This window comes from Caenorhabditis elegans, chromosome V (genome assembly GCF_000002985.6).
Source record: "Caenorhabditis elegans chromosome V".
In the NCBI taxonomy this organism is placed as follows: Eukaryota; Metazoa; Nematoda; class Chromadorea; order Rhabditida; family Rhabditidae; genus Caenorhabditis; species Caenorhabditis elegans.
The window spans coordinates 15,170,405-15,186,316 of record NC_003283.11 but is presented as its reverse complement, the minus strand read 5'-3'; the positions used below and the strand labels follow the sequence as shown (position 1 = coordinate 15,186,316).

Sequence of the window (15,912 nt, the reverse complement as noted above, 5' to 3'; positions counted from 1 at the left end):
ATTGTTGCCAGCTCTTCACATTCTTTTGGTTATTCTCACTTGTCAGATTCCTAGAAATGTTTCCCGAGATTCTTAATAATGAAAAACTTCGATTGGAGAACATTAAGAAGATCTATGAATCGAGCAAGTCTGGTTATGAATCGGCCAAACAGTTGTATGAGCAGCAGGTCAACAATCCGGAAGTTTCGGATGAGCAAAAGTCGGAGAATTTGGAGAAATTGAAGGAGTCTCGTGGTGATTTGGACAACTTGCAGAAGAAAATCGTCGAGCTTCAGGCGAAGATTGAGAACTTGGTTAGTTGAATACCTTTTTAATAAAGCTCCAGTAGTCTCTCCATTTTCAGAGCAAACTCGGCGGGCAACAAGGAAATCCATTCAAGAAGTTGTTCTAATTTTTGATATTTTCTTAAATGAACTTTCTTCCAGTTACAAGAGTATTACAGGCGCTAATATTTATTTACAATTGTGGCAAGCTATTTCAGAAAATAATGTGCGGGTTAGTAGGTTTGGGTTGTACACAAGAATGATTTTAGTCCTCGTCGGAGCTCTCTTCCGAATCCTCTTCGGAATCCGAGTCATCATCTCTCCGAGCGCCGATCCCTTTTATCTTTCCGACGAGCTTTTTGATGAGAGATGGCTTGTTCTTCTCTTCGTATTCTTCCAGATTATCGTGAAGCTGAAAATTGGAACATTTATTGTGAGAAGGCTTTTTGAAAACATACTTGAGATCTGAAATCGACGATCTCTTCAGCCGAAAAGTTCGCGACAATGAACTCTCTGATAGCAGGCTCTCCGAATTTGCACATCTTCAGCACGTGCTCCTCCTCATCCGAAAAATCACCGTAATCATCATAAATTTGCAAGTATTTCTGGAAATTCTCAATTATTAGGGCATTCAACCCCAGAACCCTACCATTCCACAGAATCTCCAGAAACACGTTGAAGCTGCGAAGTCTCTTCAGCCTCTCCATCATTTGTGAAGCCATCGTCTTGTCCGGAGCTACAAAACTAACAATTTATTTTGATGAAGCTTATTATATATTTGCCTTCCCAAAGTGACTGCGGCAGTCATATCGAGACACAAATCATGATCACCATTGTAGAATCGATTCCACCAGAAGTCGAACTCTCTGACGCCCATAGACTCGTTTCCGAGAGCATCGCAGAAATCTTTGTATCCTTGGGTAGAGTCTTTCAGACTGAAAACTTCGTAGAGGACGCAAGAACGAACGAATTCCGGATCTTTGCACAGAGGAGAAGTAATGAACTGAAAAGTAAAGGAGTTAATCGAGAAATTTGAAATTTTTTAAACCTCCAAGTGCTTTGCTTTCTTCTCAGAACGTGACGGATCCGATCTCAGGATTTGCCCATTCTTTGCACGTTCGAGCTCGTGGTCAATGGCATTTTGTGAGCTGATCTCAAGACCCAAATCGTGATTTCCGTCGTAAAAACGTCTGTGCCAGAACTCGAATTCCCGATTATGCATGATGTCGTTTCCGAACGTGCTGCAGAAGTTAGCGAATCCCTGAGAAAATGTGTTCAGCTTGAACACCTCGTAGAGAACACATGTGCGAAGGAAGGCTGGATCAGTACGCAAGGAAGAAGCCATAATCTGAAAATGAAAATTAATGAAAAGCGTAATACATAGTGCAAAATGGAAGGGAAACATGGGAAAACCAGGGAAAGAGAAAAAAAGTTAGAGCTGGACCAAATTTGGGACAAAGGAGAAAAGAAACGAAAAAGAATTCAATTTTTACCGCGCGCAGAATAAACTTATTTGATCTACGGATAGGTCAAAATTATATAGATCTGATCAAATTTCTTTTCTGAAAAAAAAAAGTTCTGATTTTTTAAACCGAACAACAAAAATTTTCCGTTTTCCGATGTTTTGAAAAAAAAAATCTAACAAAAGAAACACATTTCTAGGAAAAGAAAAAGTATTTGCAAGGTTCGAGTTTCGAAAAACTATGTTTGAACCGTGCCACGTGACGCGTGGTTGCAGAAAAAGCGTGCGGCGCTTGCAAAAATGGGCGGATTAGCCACACGCGCTCTCATACTACTGTAGACAAGAACATGTGCAACTGCAGACTGAACACTCTATTTGACGCGAATATGCAAAACATGTTTTCTTCCGGATTTTTGCCACGCCTTCCAGCTTGTTTTTCATCATTTTTCCTGAAGAAAAAATAAATATTTCATTTATTTGTTATTTACCAGTTTTTAAGGCCTTTTAGAATAATTTAAAGTTTTCCATTGGGGGATTCCGAACAAAAAATTTAAGTATGAAAAATTTTCTTAATCTCAAAGTGATGTGGACTAAAATCAATTATAAAATTTGCATCACACGCTTGGTAATTGATTGATCCACTCAACGGGCCTTCATATTTCGGGTCGAACACTCTTGCAAGCTCCGTAGATCGGTTTTCCGGGAAGAAAAGTTTAGCGTACTGGAAGTGGGCAGATACTGTGAGGATCTGGAAATGAATTTTATTTAAAATTTTATTTTGAAATGCATAAATAAATTTAGATGTTTCCTCTACTTTTTTTGAAAAAAGGGCCTGTTCTGAGAAATTTTATAGGAAACCTAGAAAAAAAAACTCACATCTCTGGTCTGTATGGCATCTTCCGTGGTAAATGAATCAGTTTTAATCTTAAAATGCTCAAAATGAAAGAGCTCCTCAACATCTATCAAATACGTTGAGAACAACGCTTCTAGAACCTTTGCCTCTTTCCATTGATCCAAATGAACAATAGTTTCGAACAAGTCATATTGGTCAATGCTTTGCAGAAAACTCAATTTCCTAAGTTTTCCCGCCTCGAAGCATGCCAAAATAGGCACCATCTCGTCGAATCGTGCTCTTTTAACTTGAAACTCACTGACATTCAGAGGCTCTGCAGACTTTAGAACTACTGGAAGGGAGTTTACAAGAGTCTCTCGGTGGTTTGCTTCTACGAAAATGTAAAATTGAAGTTTGAACACTTCCAGATTCAGTTTCGGATTTCTTAATAGTGATGAGAGATCATCCAGCATAACATCCACACAATTTCGTTTCTTAACCTTCTTCCTTTTCTTTCCAAAGCTTACAATGCAACTTTGGCCCACTGTTTCGTAGGTGATACACGCATCATCCAGATGAAAAGAGACAGTTGGGTTATAGAAACTTGCAATTTCAATTTTGATTTCCTTGAAGCGACAGGTTGCCTCAATTATTGCACGGAATTTTCGAGACACTTTTCTGGCGATTATTCTGGAAATTGTAAGTTGGCTCTGTTACTAACAAGTGAAATCGGTTCTACTGAATTGAACAAATTTATTTTCAGATTATTTTGAGAAATTTCAGAATTTTCACAAAATATTTTCAAGGGAAGCCACTCCAATTTTGTTACTTGTAAGGAAACAGTCATAATTTCGATTAATAAGTGCGCTCCAATGAAATCCTAAAAAACTATATTTGGAAAATCTCTCACCTATCAATTGGTCCAAGCTTTCTCAAAACTTCGTCGACAACTTCAGTTGGCAATTCAGAAAATGTTGCTGTATGCGATGAAGCCGGTTTCGATGAAGAAAATAGCTTTTTGATAGATTTCAGCTTTACCATTTTCCTTTACATTAAACTTTTTTGTGGAAAGCTGACTATTTGTTGGTTTCGTAAAACCAAAGATGAAAAAAGTGAGAATGACAAAATCGGCTGATAAGAAATTAGGAAATATTGTTATCAGAGTAGAAGCATCAATTTTTCTGTGTTCCAAGTTTAGGTTGGCCACAATATTTTTTGACGAAGCTGGAGCAACTATTATGATATGACGAAGCTGGAGCAACTAGACACGCGGATTTTCAAACTTTTCGGTGTTAGAGTATTCCATTTTGGTTTGATCTTTAAGAATTGCGGACGCTGACATTTCAACTGGTGAATTGAGAAAAAAGTCTAAAACTATTCTATAAATTTAAATATCAATTTTAAACATCTTTCCGGTCTTTGTGCCTACTTCAAGTCAAAATGCATACTTGCATGCCTACTGTTTCATAAAATTTCGCTCATACTACGTCCTGCTCAAGACGAAATTCAATTCCTAAGTTTCAAGACAATTCTCGTTACTCAAAACAGAGACCCGCTCTCAATACTTCCTTGGAAAATTACTGACTCAAAAAATAAGCTCTAATTTGACTATCGAAATCAACAATTATATCCAGCTTGAGAATGCCTGGAATTCTGTGAAAAATCGTTTCCAATTATGTTTTGGCATTCGGTGCTTAACAATTGAGTTATGACCCATATCACATTTTTCTCAGAAGGGAGTTATGACACATATCACATTCAGCAAATTCAATTTGAACAATTCAGTTGTTCTCGTAGTTCTGTCTAGCAATTTCAGCTGTTATAGGTTTTTCTTGCGATTTTCAGTTTTCTTTAAATAAAAACCTCATATTTTATCTGAAAAAATTCTTTATAAACTTGATTCAATAAACTGTAGATAAAACATGGAAAACCTTCCCACTTTATTTATTTGAGTAATATTTATCTTTAAACATTTCAAACGAGGAACATTTGTATTTGACTTGGACTGTAGACCTTTGTAAAATCAATACCCTCTGGGACCTCGTGCTTATACAAAAGGTTGTGGATGTGAACGCGACTTGGCTTGCACTTCAGGAATGGAGCGATCCATCTGAAAACCGGTATAATCTGGAAATCATTCCTCAAAACTCACCGGAAACAATCTTGGCTTTGTTGTGACGATCGCATCTCATAATGAGCAATTTCCGTGCAAGAAGCCTTAATATCCTTGAGCATCGACGCAAACATTGCCTGAGCAACACGTGGATTGTCTGCATAAATTGGACCAAGATTACTGTCTTTTTTGGTTCCATAAACAATAAGTTGGCTAATTCCAATCACATTCCCATACTCATCGTACGCAACTTTCCCGAAACCATCTTTATCATACATGTGGGAAATAATAAAAATTTCTCGATGATACGGATAAATGGTTTGACCGTAGTTGATTATATCCCTCTTGGGTACCTCTCTAGCATCCGTTACAGTAATCCCACTGAAATCCAAATCTTCGGGAATAATTATGTCTTTGGAGTTGAAGGTGCTTATGTAGGTAACATTGACCGCCTTGTGACCCTTGTCCTCGTGTTCTTTGTGGCCGTTGAATATGTGCCAGAATCGTTTCATGAACTTGTCTGAAAAGTAGAAAAATTGCTTTTCTAACCAGCTATCGAACACTAAACACGGTAGATACTGTGATTATTGTAATCAGTGTAGTTTTTGTCCGGGATTTCTGTATTTTAAACAATACGTTCCACGGCTTGGGGAAACATTTGAAAACGGGATACACAAAAAGGGGAGACTACATGGGCAGACCAAAAACGTGGCAAAGTTGCAAACGTGGGTGTTTCTCCTTTTTTAAACAATTTGAAACATAGAAAAATTAAAAAAACATCAACGTTTTCTTTTTTAATTCAAGAAAAACGCAAGTCTGCCACGGTTTTTGCTCCAATCACGTAGTCACTCTGTTTTGTGTATCCCGTTGTCAAGTGTTTCCCATTTGGTGAGGCCTCGGAATCGCTCCACGATTGGAACAATCTCTTGATAAAATGGCAATTGTGTTTCTAGAAAATCTGACGTAGCAGAATCTTTGTTGGGCAAAAGCCGATAACTTTCAAAGAAAAACTGCTCATAGAGGCCAACTGCTCTCAGGAGTACACTATACTTCCACGTGGCACTTACTTGGATGCGAAGCAGCGTTTGCAGTCGGATACCTCTCCCTCTCCTCCATCGCCATTGAGGCTTGAAGCTCCATAACCGCCCGTGTACGATATTCGGGACCCGTCCATCCCAACCCTAGGAAGAATAATGGTTTCTGCCCTTCTTTCAGAGCATTGAAATAACAATAGTGACCGACTGCGATGACTCTTGTCGTGTCTTTCAGGCAAACCATTTTCAGCCGATACTCTGGAAAGCTGTCCTTCCAACGATAGATGTCCTCTTTCTTGAACACGGGTCGCTCGTCGCCGTGCTGGAAAATTGATAAATTATAGAGAAAAATCTTCTGACCAGACTCACCCATTTCATCAAAGCGTCCACATAATCCTCGCCGGGATTTGTCAGCAAATCCACGTCATCTTTTGTCATATGCTTTGGAGAAGGCATCGCAAAGAATCGCTTGGAAAATATCGAAATTTCACGAAGACCACGAGAAGTCAACATTATTTGTTCGATGTAGGAAGAATAATTTAAAAAAGTAGGGAATACTTTTTGAAATTGTTTCTTTTGTGAATATTTTGAGGGCGACCCGAAAACGTGAGAATTAATTTGAGAAAAATCAAGTTGAACATTTTAATTTGAGTACTTTCTAGAAACTAGTTTTGAAATTCTTTGAGAAATATCTAGAAATTTCAAAAAAAATTCTAGTAATTCCCAAAAACCGAGAAACTTCAGAAAGTCTGGAAATTTTGATTTCTGAGAATTACCATAAACTTTCAAAATATTCAGATGTTTCTGAAAGGATCTAGAAAATTTTTGAGAAATTTTGAAAAATTTTAAGAAATTTTAAGAAAAAAACTTTTAAAATTTTCGGTTACCTGAAATTGAAGTTCTTTAAAGTTCATGTAACTTGTGAAACCATATTGATATTTCTAGAACATTGCACACATAACTGCACTTTAACTGCAGTAATTAAACAAACTATTTTATCTCCCCACTAAACAACTTTTTTACAGTACTTCTTCAGTACCGACACGGTACTACAGTATCCCGAGATCTTAATTTACCTCTCAAAAAAAAACATCTCCCATATTGAAATATCAATTTTCAGTTAACATAATGGAGTATGCAACATTTTCTGTAACGGCGGTTGGAGTTATCACTAACACTTTTCATTTGACAGTTTTGTTTAACGAGTCGATGCGAAAATTCACAGTCAATGTATTTCTTATTGGAATCGCTATATCTGATCTTTTACGGATGAGCTGCAAGATGATTATGACCGCTAACGAATTCTATCAGAATTATCAAAAAACTTGGGAACCTTGGTAAAGCTTTTTGACTACAAAAATAAACGGGTTATACAGTGCGTGCAACTTCTATAGCGCCCCCTATTTTTTTCGTATTTCGTCACTTTCCCAAACTTTTTTGAGAAAACCATTATAGCCATTCGATATCAAATGTCAAAAAACCCTCTGTCCGAAATTTTCATGAAAAATATCAAAGACTACGGTAATTAGGTCAAAAAGTCTGAAAAACGACCGTGCAACTTCTATAGCGCTCCCTCGAATTTTCGCTATTTTTCAATAAAATACCTAGTTTTATGAGATTTCTGAAAAGGATATAGTATTCTATATTAAGAAAAATGATCATAAGGTCTCATTTTTCAATTTTCAACAGAAATATATTACGTGAAAACTTCTGGGATCCCAAGAGTGGCCTGAAACGCTTCACTTTGCGTTAGTGGCCAGTTCTCGGCTCCCACTGCATCTATTGATACGAAACTTGACCGAAATTTTCATTTTGATTTACTGATAATGTTTCAATAAGTTGTCATAAAATTTGGTCAATATGGGCCAGGTTGACAGCCCAAGTTAATAGTAAGGCTAGTAACCAATCAGTTGTTCTATCGATAAAACACATCTGAGGCAAGTCAGATAATGGATGTGCGTCTTTTCTGGTAGACAAGATATCCATTCAATTAACCATTTAAAACAAATTTTGTCCGGATCGAAAAATGTTGGAAAATGATGGGTAAAATTCGAGAAATATCCCTCAAACAAATTAACAGGTGCAGAAACACTGGGCGGGTCTGTTTCCCGTGGTTCCGCGCGTTTCATTCGAGATCGAACGACAAAAGAACTGTCGAAGTGTTCAGAGGGGTCACAGAACTTGCATCCGAACTTAATATTTCAAAGTGTTTGTTAAAAACTAAAAATTCACCCAAAAACCTGCGGACAGTGAACTCGCCCAGTTTTGATGTATGTGCAAATTTTTTAAAGGAGATCTCCTGCATTGGACCAATCATTTTTCAAAAGTTTTTTGTTCGAATAACACTTATAAAAATTTCAACAATGAATATGAAGCTTTTCTACCAGAAATGAACCGCGTCCAATCTCTGGCACGTCGCAAAAATCTGTTCTAGAGAGAAAAACTGATTTCCTCACAATGAGCAGCGCTATCTACCTTACCTATCTCCACCGAATTTAATATCAACCTTTCAAAATATCTTTAGTGAACAAAATTAAATGATTAGTTCAAGTTACGTATCAATACATGCAGTGGGAGCCGAGAACTGGCCACTAACGCAAAGTGAAGCGTTTCAGGCCACTCTTGGGATCCCAGAAGTTTTCACGTAATATATTTCTGTTGAAAATTGAAAAATGAGACCTTATGATCATTTTTCTTAATATAGAATACTATATCCTTTTCAGAAACCTCATAAAACTAGGTATTTTATTGAAAAATAGCGAAAATTCGAGGGAGCGCTATAGAAGTTGCACGGTCGTTTTTCAGACTTTTTGACCTAATTACCGTAGTCTTTGATATTTTTTCATGAAAATTTCGGACAGGGGGTTTTTTGACATTTGAAATCGAATGGCTATAATGGTTTTCTCAAAAAAGTTTGGGAAAGTGACGAAACACGAAAAAAATAGGGGGCGCTATAGAAGTTGCACGCACTGTACTGTTGTCAGTTTTTTTCCTTCTATCCGAATAATAACATTCTAGTAATTCTTCTAAATAATTGCAAAATCTCTACTGGAAGAGCTAGAAAAACGTTTAAATATTTGCTGAATGCTAAAGATGGAAAGGAGTTGACAATGAATACCAAATCTTTGGTGCACATTTGGGAATATGGTTGGCAGTTGGAATGTCGGTTATAAGAGTTTTGGTGATTAAAAATCCACTAAGTGAAAGGTTGTTTTACTTTTAATCGAAAACAATTTTTTGAAATTCAGAATAAGTTTACTTGTCCAAGCAAAGTATGGACTCCGAATAATACTCGTCATTGTCCTTTTAATGTTTCCATTTTGGATTCTGGACTATTTTAAAAATACAGTTGTACCGGCAAATGAAATGTGGACACCGAGTTTGAATTGCAGTGCTATGTCTGTTGATTTCTCTCACCAGATTCAGTATATACTTCAAGAAACTCATATGTTTGGTAATGAGAGAACTTATGAAATCAATATCTTTTTAGAGGGTCTCTTTTTCGAGTTTCTTCCATCCATTATTTTACCTATTGCAACTTTAATTCTTGTTGTTGAAATGAGAAGAGCAAAAAAATCGGCAGAGCATCTGAAACACGTGTCCAATAATCAGAGTAACTCAAATCGATCCACGAGTCTGGTAATTTTTATGACAATTACATTCAACTTCAAATTGTTTTACCCAGTGTGGCTATGGGATTTCTAATCAACTTCAATTCTGCTATACATTGTTTCATATGCTGTTTTATGTCAGCACAATATCGAAGTGCATTGAAGCAAATGTGTGGAAGAAACAAACAAAAACCAAGTGTGGTGACTGTGACAAGTATCAAGTCACATTGCTAACTTAGAATCTAAACATTTCAATTTTCAAAATTATGTAATTTATTTAGCGAAATTCCAAATGAACATTTGAAATCAAATCTTGAGAATGACTGGATAGTTGGAAACACATTCAGTGCTCAATAAAAATATGCTTGACAATCGCCAAAATTTGGCAACTAGAATAATGTCTGCCAAAAAATATCATTATTTTTTTCATTTTTGCTGTTTGACAAACATTTCAGCGTTCGGAAAAGTGAAAAACTGTCGGTTCTGAGAAATAAATCAAACGCATTTTGATAGACATAGGTTTCACATAATTAGGTGTAATTGCAAAAAAAGGTCCTTGGCGGTCCTGCTTCACACATTTTTCATGACCGCTCAATTTGTTGTCCGAGTACATGAAATTTCTAGAAGACCATCTATTGCAACGTTTCTGTGAAAGCAAAATTACTTTAATACAAAAACACTTGAATCATGTTTATTATCTTCTTTTCAACATTAAGAATTCACTGCAATTTCGCAAATAGCATTAGTTCTGATTGCATTGCACGTAGCACTGAACCACTGTCCAGCACTATTCCCTGCTGTCTCAACAAATACACAGTTTCCATACCCTGTGTTTGGATAAGCTAAACTGATCAATTTTTTGACAAAAAAATAAGACTTCATAGTTACCTTTTGCAAATCCACTGTAGCTAAATTTAGTCGAATCTGCCCAAGCACAGGCGTTTGGATTTCCAGTTTCTGAGCACTTGAGTCCGAGCCAATAATTGTAATTATCGTTGGTTATTGATGAATTCGCAAACTGCATCATTACACGATTGTCGATTGCATTATGAATTGATATCAACTTTCCCCCAGAAGAATTGCAAGACAATGTTGCTCCGTCATAATTCAGCTCGCCAGAAATAAACTTTGCACAACGGGATGTAGAAACTAGAAGTGTAAAGCCACTTGGACACGAAATTGAAGCAATTGGAAATATAAAAATTGCAAGTACAAAAATGAGATACGTGATTATTCCCATTTTCGCTTAAGAATGAACTTCCAGACAGCACATAGTCTTATATACTATAGAGTTTTGATAACACAATTGTTTGAAAAAGACTAAAAAGTGAGCGGTGTTAGAAGTTTGGAGTCTTATCAAATATTCAACAAAAGTCTATTAAAATTTTCATCAGATTGCGTGCAAATTGTGAACGCAATAGATGATATCACCAACAAAACATCATATTGCTATTGAGAAAATGTTAAGTTTTCCGCAATGCAAAAAAAAATTTAAAAATATTACCTGAAAATGATATTTTCCATTATAACTCAACGTTCGGCATGAACTCCCAACAGAAAGTTGTGTTACTTTCAGAACGATTTAAAATATGATAATTGCATCAAACTGCTGAAGAAATCAGAAGTTTTGCCTTAAAACTATATTTTCCATTGAAACTCAGTATCAGAAATACCTACTGAACATTTGATGTTAATTTTACAAAAAAAAACTCAAAAATATGCAACAAAACTTCTGAAAAAAATTTAGTCAACGCTAAATTTTACGGTAGAAAATTATATTAGAAGCTTGTAAAATTATTAAATTATGCCTAAAATGCTAAATTTTTTAAATTTTAAAAAGAACAAAGAGATATGACAAATTGGCTTGACGCATCCAAGTAGAAAACTTCCGTGCGCTTGCAGTCATATCTACTTCATTGAAATTTGTTACGTATAAAAGCTCAAGTCAAACGCATTTTAGCTCATGTGAAATGTGTACTGCTTCCTAAGTTCGTTTATTTTACCTAGCTCCCTTGTTTTGTAAAATAGAATACAAAATTACTTCTTATTCCTTCAGAAATTATGTGAAAATAAATGTACTTGATACTGACTACATTTCCATTTCTATCAGCTGATTAGTTATTTCCACAAATTTCTCTAAAAGTAATGTCGTTTGAACTATCATATATTTTCACAAGTATCGGATTTTCATCTACTCTTATTGTCAACTCATTTCTTGTCTATTTAACAATATTTTACGTTAAAAACTTCAAAGGTGCATACAAAAATTTGGTGATATCATTTTCAATTCTTGGAATTGTATTTGCTAGCCTGAAAGTCGTTGCAAGACCTTTTATTCATAACTATAACAATTCGCTGATATTCTTCAGTTTGAAAACTTCTGCATTTTCCTACAGCCTATTGCAGTTTTCTATTCTATTCTGGGCCGGATGTTATGTTCTAATTGTATCTTCTATTGCAACACAATTCGTTTTTCGATACCTCTACTTATTCGATGCAGGAAATAAAAAACAATTTGGTGGAGTAAAAGTTATAATCTGGGTTGGATACCCATTATTACCAGGGATAATTTATACATTGTTGGTTTATTATTTATGTGCTCCTGATGAATATTCTGATGAGTATTTGAGGTGAGGCATATGCCCATTTTTATCTAGATTTAGCGCTAAGATATCAGAATGCTTAAAATTTTTCATAGAATTCTCCTTACAGAAGAATCACAAAATTTTTATACCTAACGACGAAAAATTCACCCAGCCCTGCAAAAAACGTGAAAACAAGTTAGCAAAACATACCTAATTTCAGCCAATTTTGTCAAGATTTACCATGAAAATCAATTTCCAGAAAAGTTCTTCTCGAAAACTACTCGTTGGATATATCAAATCTTCCTAGATTTACTATCCTTCCCATGTCCGCAGAAGGATATTTAAGATAGAAAAGCTCGTTATTTTTGATTTCTGGAATATTTATAATCTCTTTCCATTATTTCATCATCATCTACTGTGGCCTCAAAATTTATTACAACATGAAAATAGAGCTCGCCAAGTTCTCGCAGCTAAACCAAAAATTCCAGAAGCAAATTTTCAAGACTCTCGTTATTCAAACTATTGCGCCTACCGTACTAATCTTCCTATCAGCTATTCCAATTCTCTTGAGTCCAACTATACCACCATCTCTCGGAATTCAAATCAATTGGCAAACAGGATGGTTATACGCGTTTGTTGGATTATACCCACCATTTGATAGTATTACATTCATTCTTGTTGTCTCTGAGTATAAGAAAATAATTAAACGTATGCTAATAATTGTTTCAAAAATGATTGAAAATGAATTAATTTTCCAGAAAACTTCCTATGCCTCTTCGTGAACAGAATCATGAAGATGAATGTTAAAATAAAATACTTAAATTATAAGAATACCGTTTTCATACCATTTCGGTAAGCTTCCGAGAGACTTAGACGTTTTTTTTCAAAACATTTAAAATAAAATATTTTATTGAAGTTCTACAAAAAAATAAACAATTTTTATTGAATATATATATCCGGCTGTGTAGTTCTTTTCTGATCAAAATTTGCACTCATCTCACGTGACTTGCTTTCACAAACAGACTTCAATGCTCTCTTCGTCATTTCTTTGTTACAAACGAGGTAAGTTATCTGGATTATCAATAACGTGGAGATAATTTCGGCAGATTGACATATAATGAAGTACTGTAAGAAATTTGGAAATAGGAATTGTTTTTTTAAAGAATCTTTACTTACTTCAAACACAAAATCATATTTGTAAATTGTGAATATGTACACCTAAAAATTGTTTACTGAGCTTTAGGATAACAGTTTTGAAACTCACGGTTTTTGTCAATAAAATAAAAATTAATTGGCTGCTTGCATATTTTGCTAGATAGGTTACTGGAGCTGTAGTTTTCAATAATCTTATGAAATTTGGAATGTTGAGAAGCACAGAAGAACTTAGGAAGATGTAAAGTCCGATGTAAGCATACTAAACTTTTTTTAGAAGTTTGCAGATAATAATAATTTCAACATACCAAAAAAATCTTCAAAGCTTTTTCACAGTCATATGATCTATAAATTATAGCTGCTCCAATTTTTGATAGAAATGATATGGATAAAAAATAAATCACCCATCTCAAAAATATTTTTTTGTTTTCAAAATATGTTGTAATAATACGTGGAGGGCAAATTGAATATACTCCAAGCAATCCCAACATAATTTGATGAGTTTCACTGATACACAATAAAAGAGCAGAAATTATTACAGCCAGAGTGATAGGGACTATAACTAGTAGAGCCAAGATATTTAGCACGTTAAGTGCATAAATTATTGGGACTAGTAAAAGGAAAATTATTATAAGCTTGAAAGATCTGGTGACCGTTTTGTGTAGGGTATTAATAATTGAGAATTGTTCTGTTTGTTCTGCGTTATTCTTAATTTTGTGATATACTGTGTAATAGATCGGAAATACACAAGTCAACAGTGAGATAACCATGACAATTATTAAAACACATATTGTTGAATGGTTGTAAAAGATTGAAGTAACAAAAATATTATTAAAATCCATGTTTTTTATCCAATAGCAAAAGTTAATAACCTGCTGCTTTTATATTGCCGCACGTTGCTCATTGATATACTATTTTGGTAAGCAACGTGTTTTTGTTTTGCAAAGTAAACCATGCGAACTTTGAAGATTAGGGATCAGAGATTATTAGCATGTAATGGCTTTATAATTGCATGTCTACAAGCCTACTTTCTGCATTTGGAAATTGGGTAGTTTTACGGCAGTCGTACGCAAACAGTGTCAAATTTTTTAAACTATTTTGCAAACTGTTTAAAAATTAAAGTTCAAAATTCCAATGCTAGTTAAGTTCTTTTATTCATTTTAATCCTAAATTTGAATAATTATTCTTATGCTTTAGCAATATAATTTTTAGTATGCCAATGCTCAGAGACTAAAATTTAAGACACTAAAAAGTATCACGTGTCTACAGGAATATTTTCATAAATTTGGTAGCAATTTCGCATTCTTGTTATGTTTTTAAACAACTTTACAATTCATTAAATTGTTTCAATATATAATATAATGATTTTTTCTACGTGCAATATTATGAATGTTTACGAGTTTTTACTATAGAACTCAATTCACATTTTGCACCTGGCTTGGCTGGACTCAATTATTTTAATCTTGAATCTTGAAGTGACATGTTTGAATTTTATTTATGTCTACACTTAATTGAATAAACTTAATTGGTAATGTAATAAGTTTATTAAGTCGACTGAATATCAAATTTTGCAACCTAAACACAAAAGTCGGATTAAAAATTGAATTGAATCATAACTTTTATTACAAAGTTATCCGATGCACATCCGCAGACCCCGTCGTTTCGACAAAGTTCACTTCAACCTTGAGCTTGTTAAAACATAGTCTGTTACAAAACAACTTGGCACAGAAATCGTGATATGGAGCATGACAGTAAAGCATGATAAGTGTTGCAGATGCTCCGTGAACTGACATGAGCATATACGCGAGACTATTCATTTCGGGGCTATTCATGTAAAGGTAACCCAGCACATTCAGAACAATCTGTGGAACTACCATAATGATTGCAGGGATTGCTATCTGGAATTTCAGATGTTTCAGCTTTAAAATAACTAAAACATTACCTGCATGTATAAAGCTTTCAAGAAGATTTTCTGCATCTTCATAGTTGTGGATACTTTCATATTTTTAGTGGAGACGTAAATATGATAATGTGATAGAATTAAAAACACTAATCCCTCCACTGTCACGGTTCCCAAACTTATCACCTGCCGGTACCCAATGTATTCTCGGATGCCCATATCATACGCGACAACATATATCTCATGTTCAGTGGTGTCAAAGTGACGGACCTGAGGGTACATCTGAATTGCAATTACAATGTTTGAAAACCGAGTAATCTGTTCACTTTGAAGATTTCCTGGCGAGCGAGATTTTGATCAGGAATTTGAATTACGGTAGGTACAAAATACAAAAGTGCAAGAGAATAGTTGATGATGTAGAAGACAATACGTCCATACCGCCACCACGTGTACTCGGCAAAAAGGATGTAGAAACGGTTCTCGAATATAGAAATTGTTGAGACGGCAACCACTAAAAAAATATGATTTTGTATGTTTTGAAACGTTTTTGTACGTTTTAATCAAAAACAAAATGAGCAGCGTCCACGACTCACTCATCAGAAGTGTTACCATAATATACACTTGCAAGTCTCTATCCATTCCAATTTTACTAAAAATCCCCAAAAAATAGCCACCAAATACTGGTGGAATAATGAACGGTTGACTCAAAACACTGATCGTCAAGTCCATCCAGGAATTCCAAAAATGCAAGTTAAACATGACCCATTTGACATGTTTCATTGCAATTGAAGTACGAAATAAGATACAGTAGGCACCGAATAGGTGAATTGGAAAAGAGAACATGCCTATTGTGTAAAGGCAAAGCGAGAAGTAGTAGGGTTCATTGAGGAATGATGAATTCATATTGAGAGCTCTGAATTATTTCAAAAAGTCGATAAATGTATAGTCAACCAAACTAGA

At 35.0% G+C, this 15,912-nt stretch overlaps 5 protein-coding genes, 2 non-coding genes and 4 pseudogenes across 13 annotated transcripts; 5 read left to right on the top strand and 6 right to left on the bottom strand.

Annotated features, from left to right (window-relative positions):
- The first annotated feature begins 16 nt into the window (after positions 1-16).
- On the top strand, positions 17-426 carry Y75B12B.3 (Transposase). The gene is made up of 2 exons (NM_074347.5): positions 17-293; positions 344-426. Exons 1-2 carry the CDS (start codon positions 57-59, stop codon positions 389-391), a joined length of 285 nt encoding a protein of 94 aa, NP_506748.1. The 5' UTR covers positions 17-56; the 3' UTR covers positions 392-426.
- Positions 427-438: 12 nt separating this feature from the next.
- Y75B12B.1 (Mos1 transposase HTH domain-containing protein) lies at positions 439-1,611 on the bottom strand (the record flags this gene model as incomplete). 3 transcript variants are annotated; one of them, NM_001269726.2, is made up of 5 exons in its annotated part: positions 439-675; positions 722-868; positions 913-999; positions 1,095-1,266; positions 1,312-1,611. In NM_001269726.2, 4 exons carry the CDS (start codon positions 1,606-1,608, stop codon positions 849-851), a joined length of 576 nt encoding a protein of 191 aa, NP_001256655.1. The 3 variants fall into 3 exon arrangements, with proteins under 3 accessions (NP_001256655.1, NP_001359522.1, NP_001256656.1); NM_001373163.2 differs by having other exon boundaries at positions 440-675; positions 913-1,266; NM_001269727.3 differs by lacking the exons at positions 439-675; positions 722-868 and having other exon boundaries at positions 909-999; positions 1,046-1,266; positions 1,312-1,608.
- A 573-nt stretch (positions 1,612-2,184) lies between these two features.
- On the bottom strand, positions 2,185-3,877 carry fbxa-84 (F-box domain-containing protein). Its single transcript, NM_074345.7, has 3 exons — positions 3,468-3,877; positions 2,602-3,247; positions 2,185-2,473 (listed from the first exon to the last, which is right to left on the bottom strand). Exons 1-3 carry the CDS (start codon positions 3,596-3,598, stop codon positions 2,276-2,278), a joined length of 975 nt encoding a protein of 324 aa, NP_506746.1. The 5' UTR covers positions 3,599-3,877; the 3' UTR covers positions 2,185-2,275.
- A 596-nt stretch (positions 3,878-4,473) lies between these two features.
- T09F5.10 (DUF1248 domain-containing protein) lies at positions 4,474-6,260 on the bottom strand. Its single transcript, NM_074344.4, has 4 exons — positions 6,074-6,260; positions 5,738-6,026; positions 4,710-5,190; positions 4,474-4,667 (listed from the first exon to the last, which is right to left on the bottom strand). The coding sequence occupies exons 1-4, from the start codon at positions 6,215-6,217 to the stop codon at positions 4,532-4,534; spliced, it is 1,050 nt and encodes a 349-aa protein (NP_506745.2). The 5' UTR covers positions 6,218-6,260; the 3' UTR covers positions 4,474-4,531.
- Positions 6,261-6,832: 572 nt separating this feature from the next.
- On the top strand, positions 6,833-9,549 carry srw-25 (annotated as a pseudogene). The gene is given in 4 exon segments: positions 6,833-7,041; positions 8,798-8,911; positions 8,953-9,378; positions 9,390-9,549. Coding segments are annotated over 4 exon segments (909 nt in total).
- Positions 9,550-9,992: 443 nt separating this feature from the next.
- On the bottom strand, positions 9,993-10,558 carry clec-47 (C-type lectin domain-containing protein). Its single transcript, NM_074343.7, has 2 exons — positions 10,204-10,558; positions 9,993-10,157 (listed from the first exon to the last, which is right to left on the bottom strand). Exons 1-2 carry the CDS (start codon positions 10,553-10,555, stop codon positions 10,027-10,029), a joined length of 483 nt encoding a protein of 160 aa, NP_506744.1. The 5' UTR covers positions 10,556-10,558; the 3' UTR covers positions 9,993-10,026.
- A 902-nt stretch (positions 10,559-11,460) lies between these two features.
- T09F5.13 lies at positions 11,461-12,682 on the top strand (annotated as a pseudogene). Its single transcript has 2 exons — positions 11,461-11,945; positions 12,160-12,682. Coding segments are annotated over exons 1-2 (1,008 nt in total).
- A 157-nt stretch (positions 12,683-12,839) lies between these two features.
- Positions 12,840-13,954, bottom strand: T09F5.17 (annotated as a pseudogene). The gene is made up of 3 exons: positions 13,165-13,954; positions 13,077-13,118; positions 12,840-13,025 (listed from the first exon to the last, which is right to left on the bottom strand). Coding segments are annotated over exons 1-3 (1,018 nt in total).
- Positions 13,955-14,674: 720 nt separating this feature from the next.
- srh-278 lies at positions 14,675-15,855 on the bottom strand (annotated as a pseudogene). Its single transcript has 4 exons — positions 15,506-15,855; positions 15,279-15,463; positions 14,995-15,234; positions 14,675-14,950 (listed from the first exon to the last, which is right to left on the bottom strand). Coding segments are annotated over exons 1-4 (1,051 nt in total).
- T09F5.19 lies at positions 14,777-14,869 on the top strand. Its single transcript, NR_070027.1, has one exon. It is a non-coding gene; the product is annotated as an Unclassified non-coding RNA T09F5.19 (non-coding RNA).
- Positions 15,386-15,437, top strand: T09F5.18. The gene has a single exon (NR_070026.1). It is a non-coding gene; the product is annotated as an Unclassified non-coding RNA T09F5.18 (non-coding RNA).
- Positions 15,856-15,912: the final 57 nt, after the last annotated feature.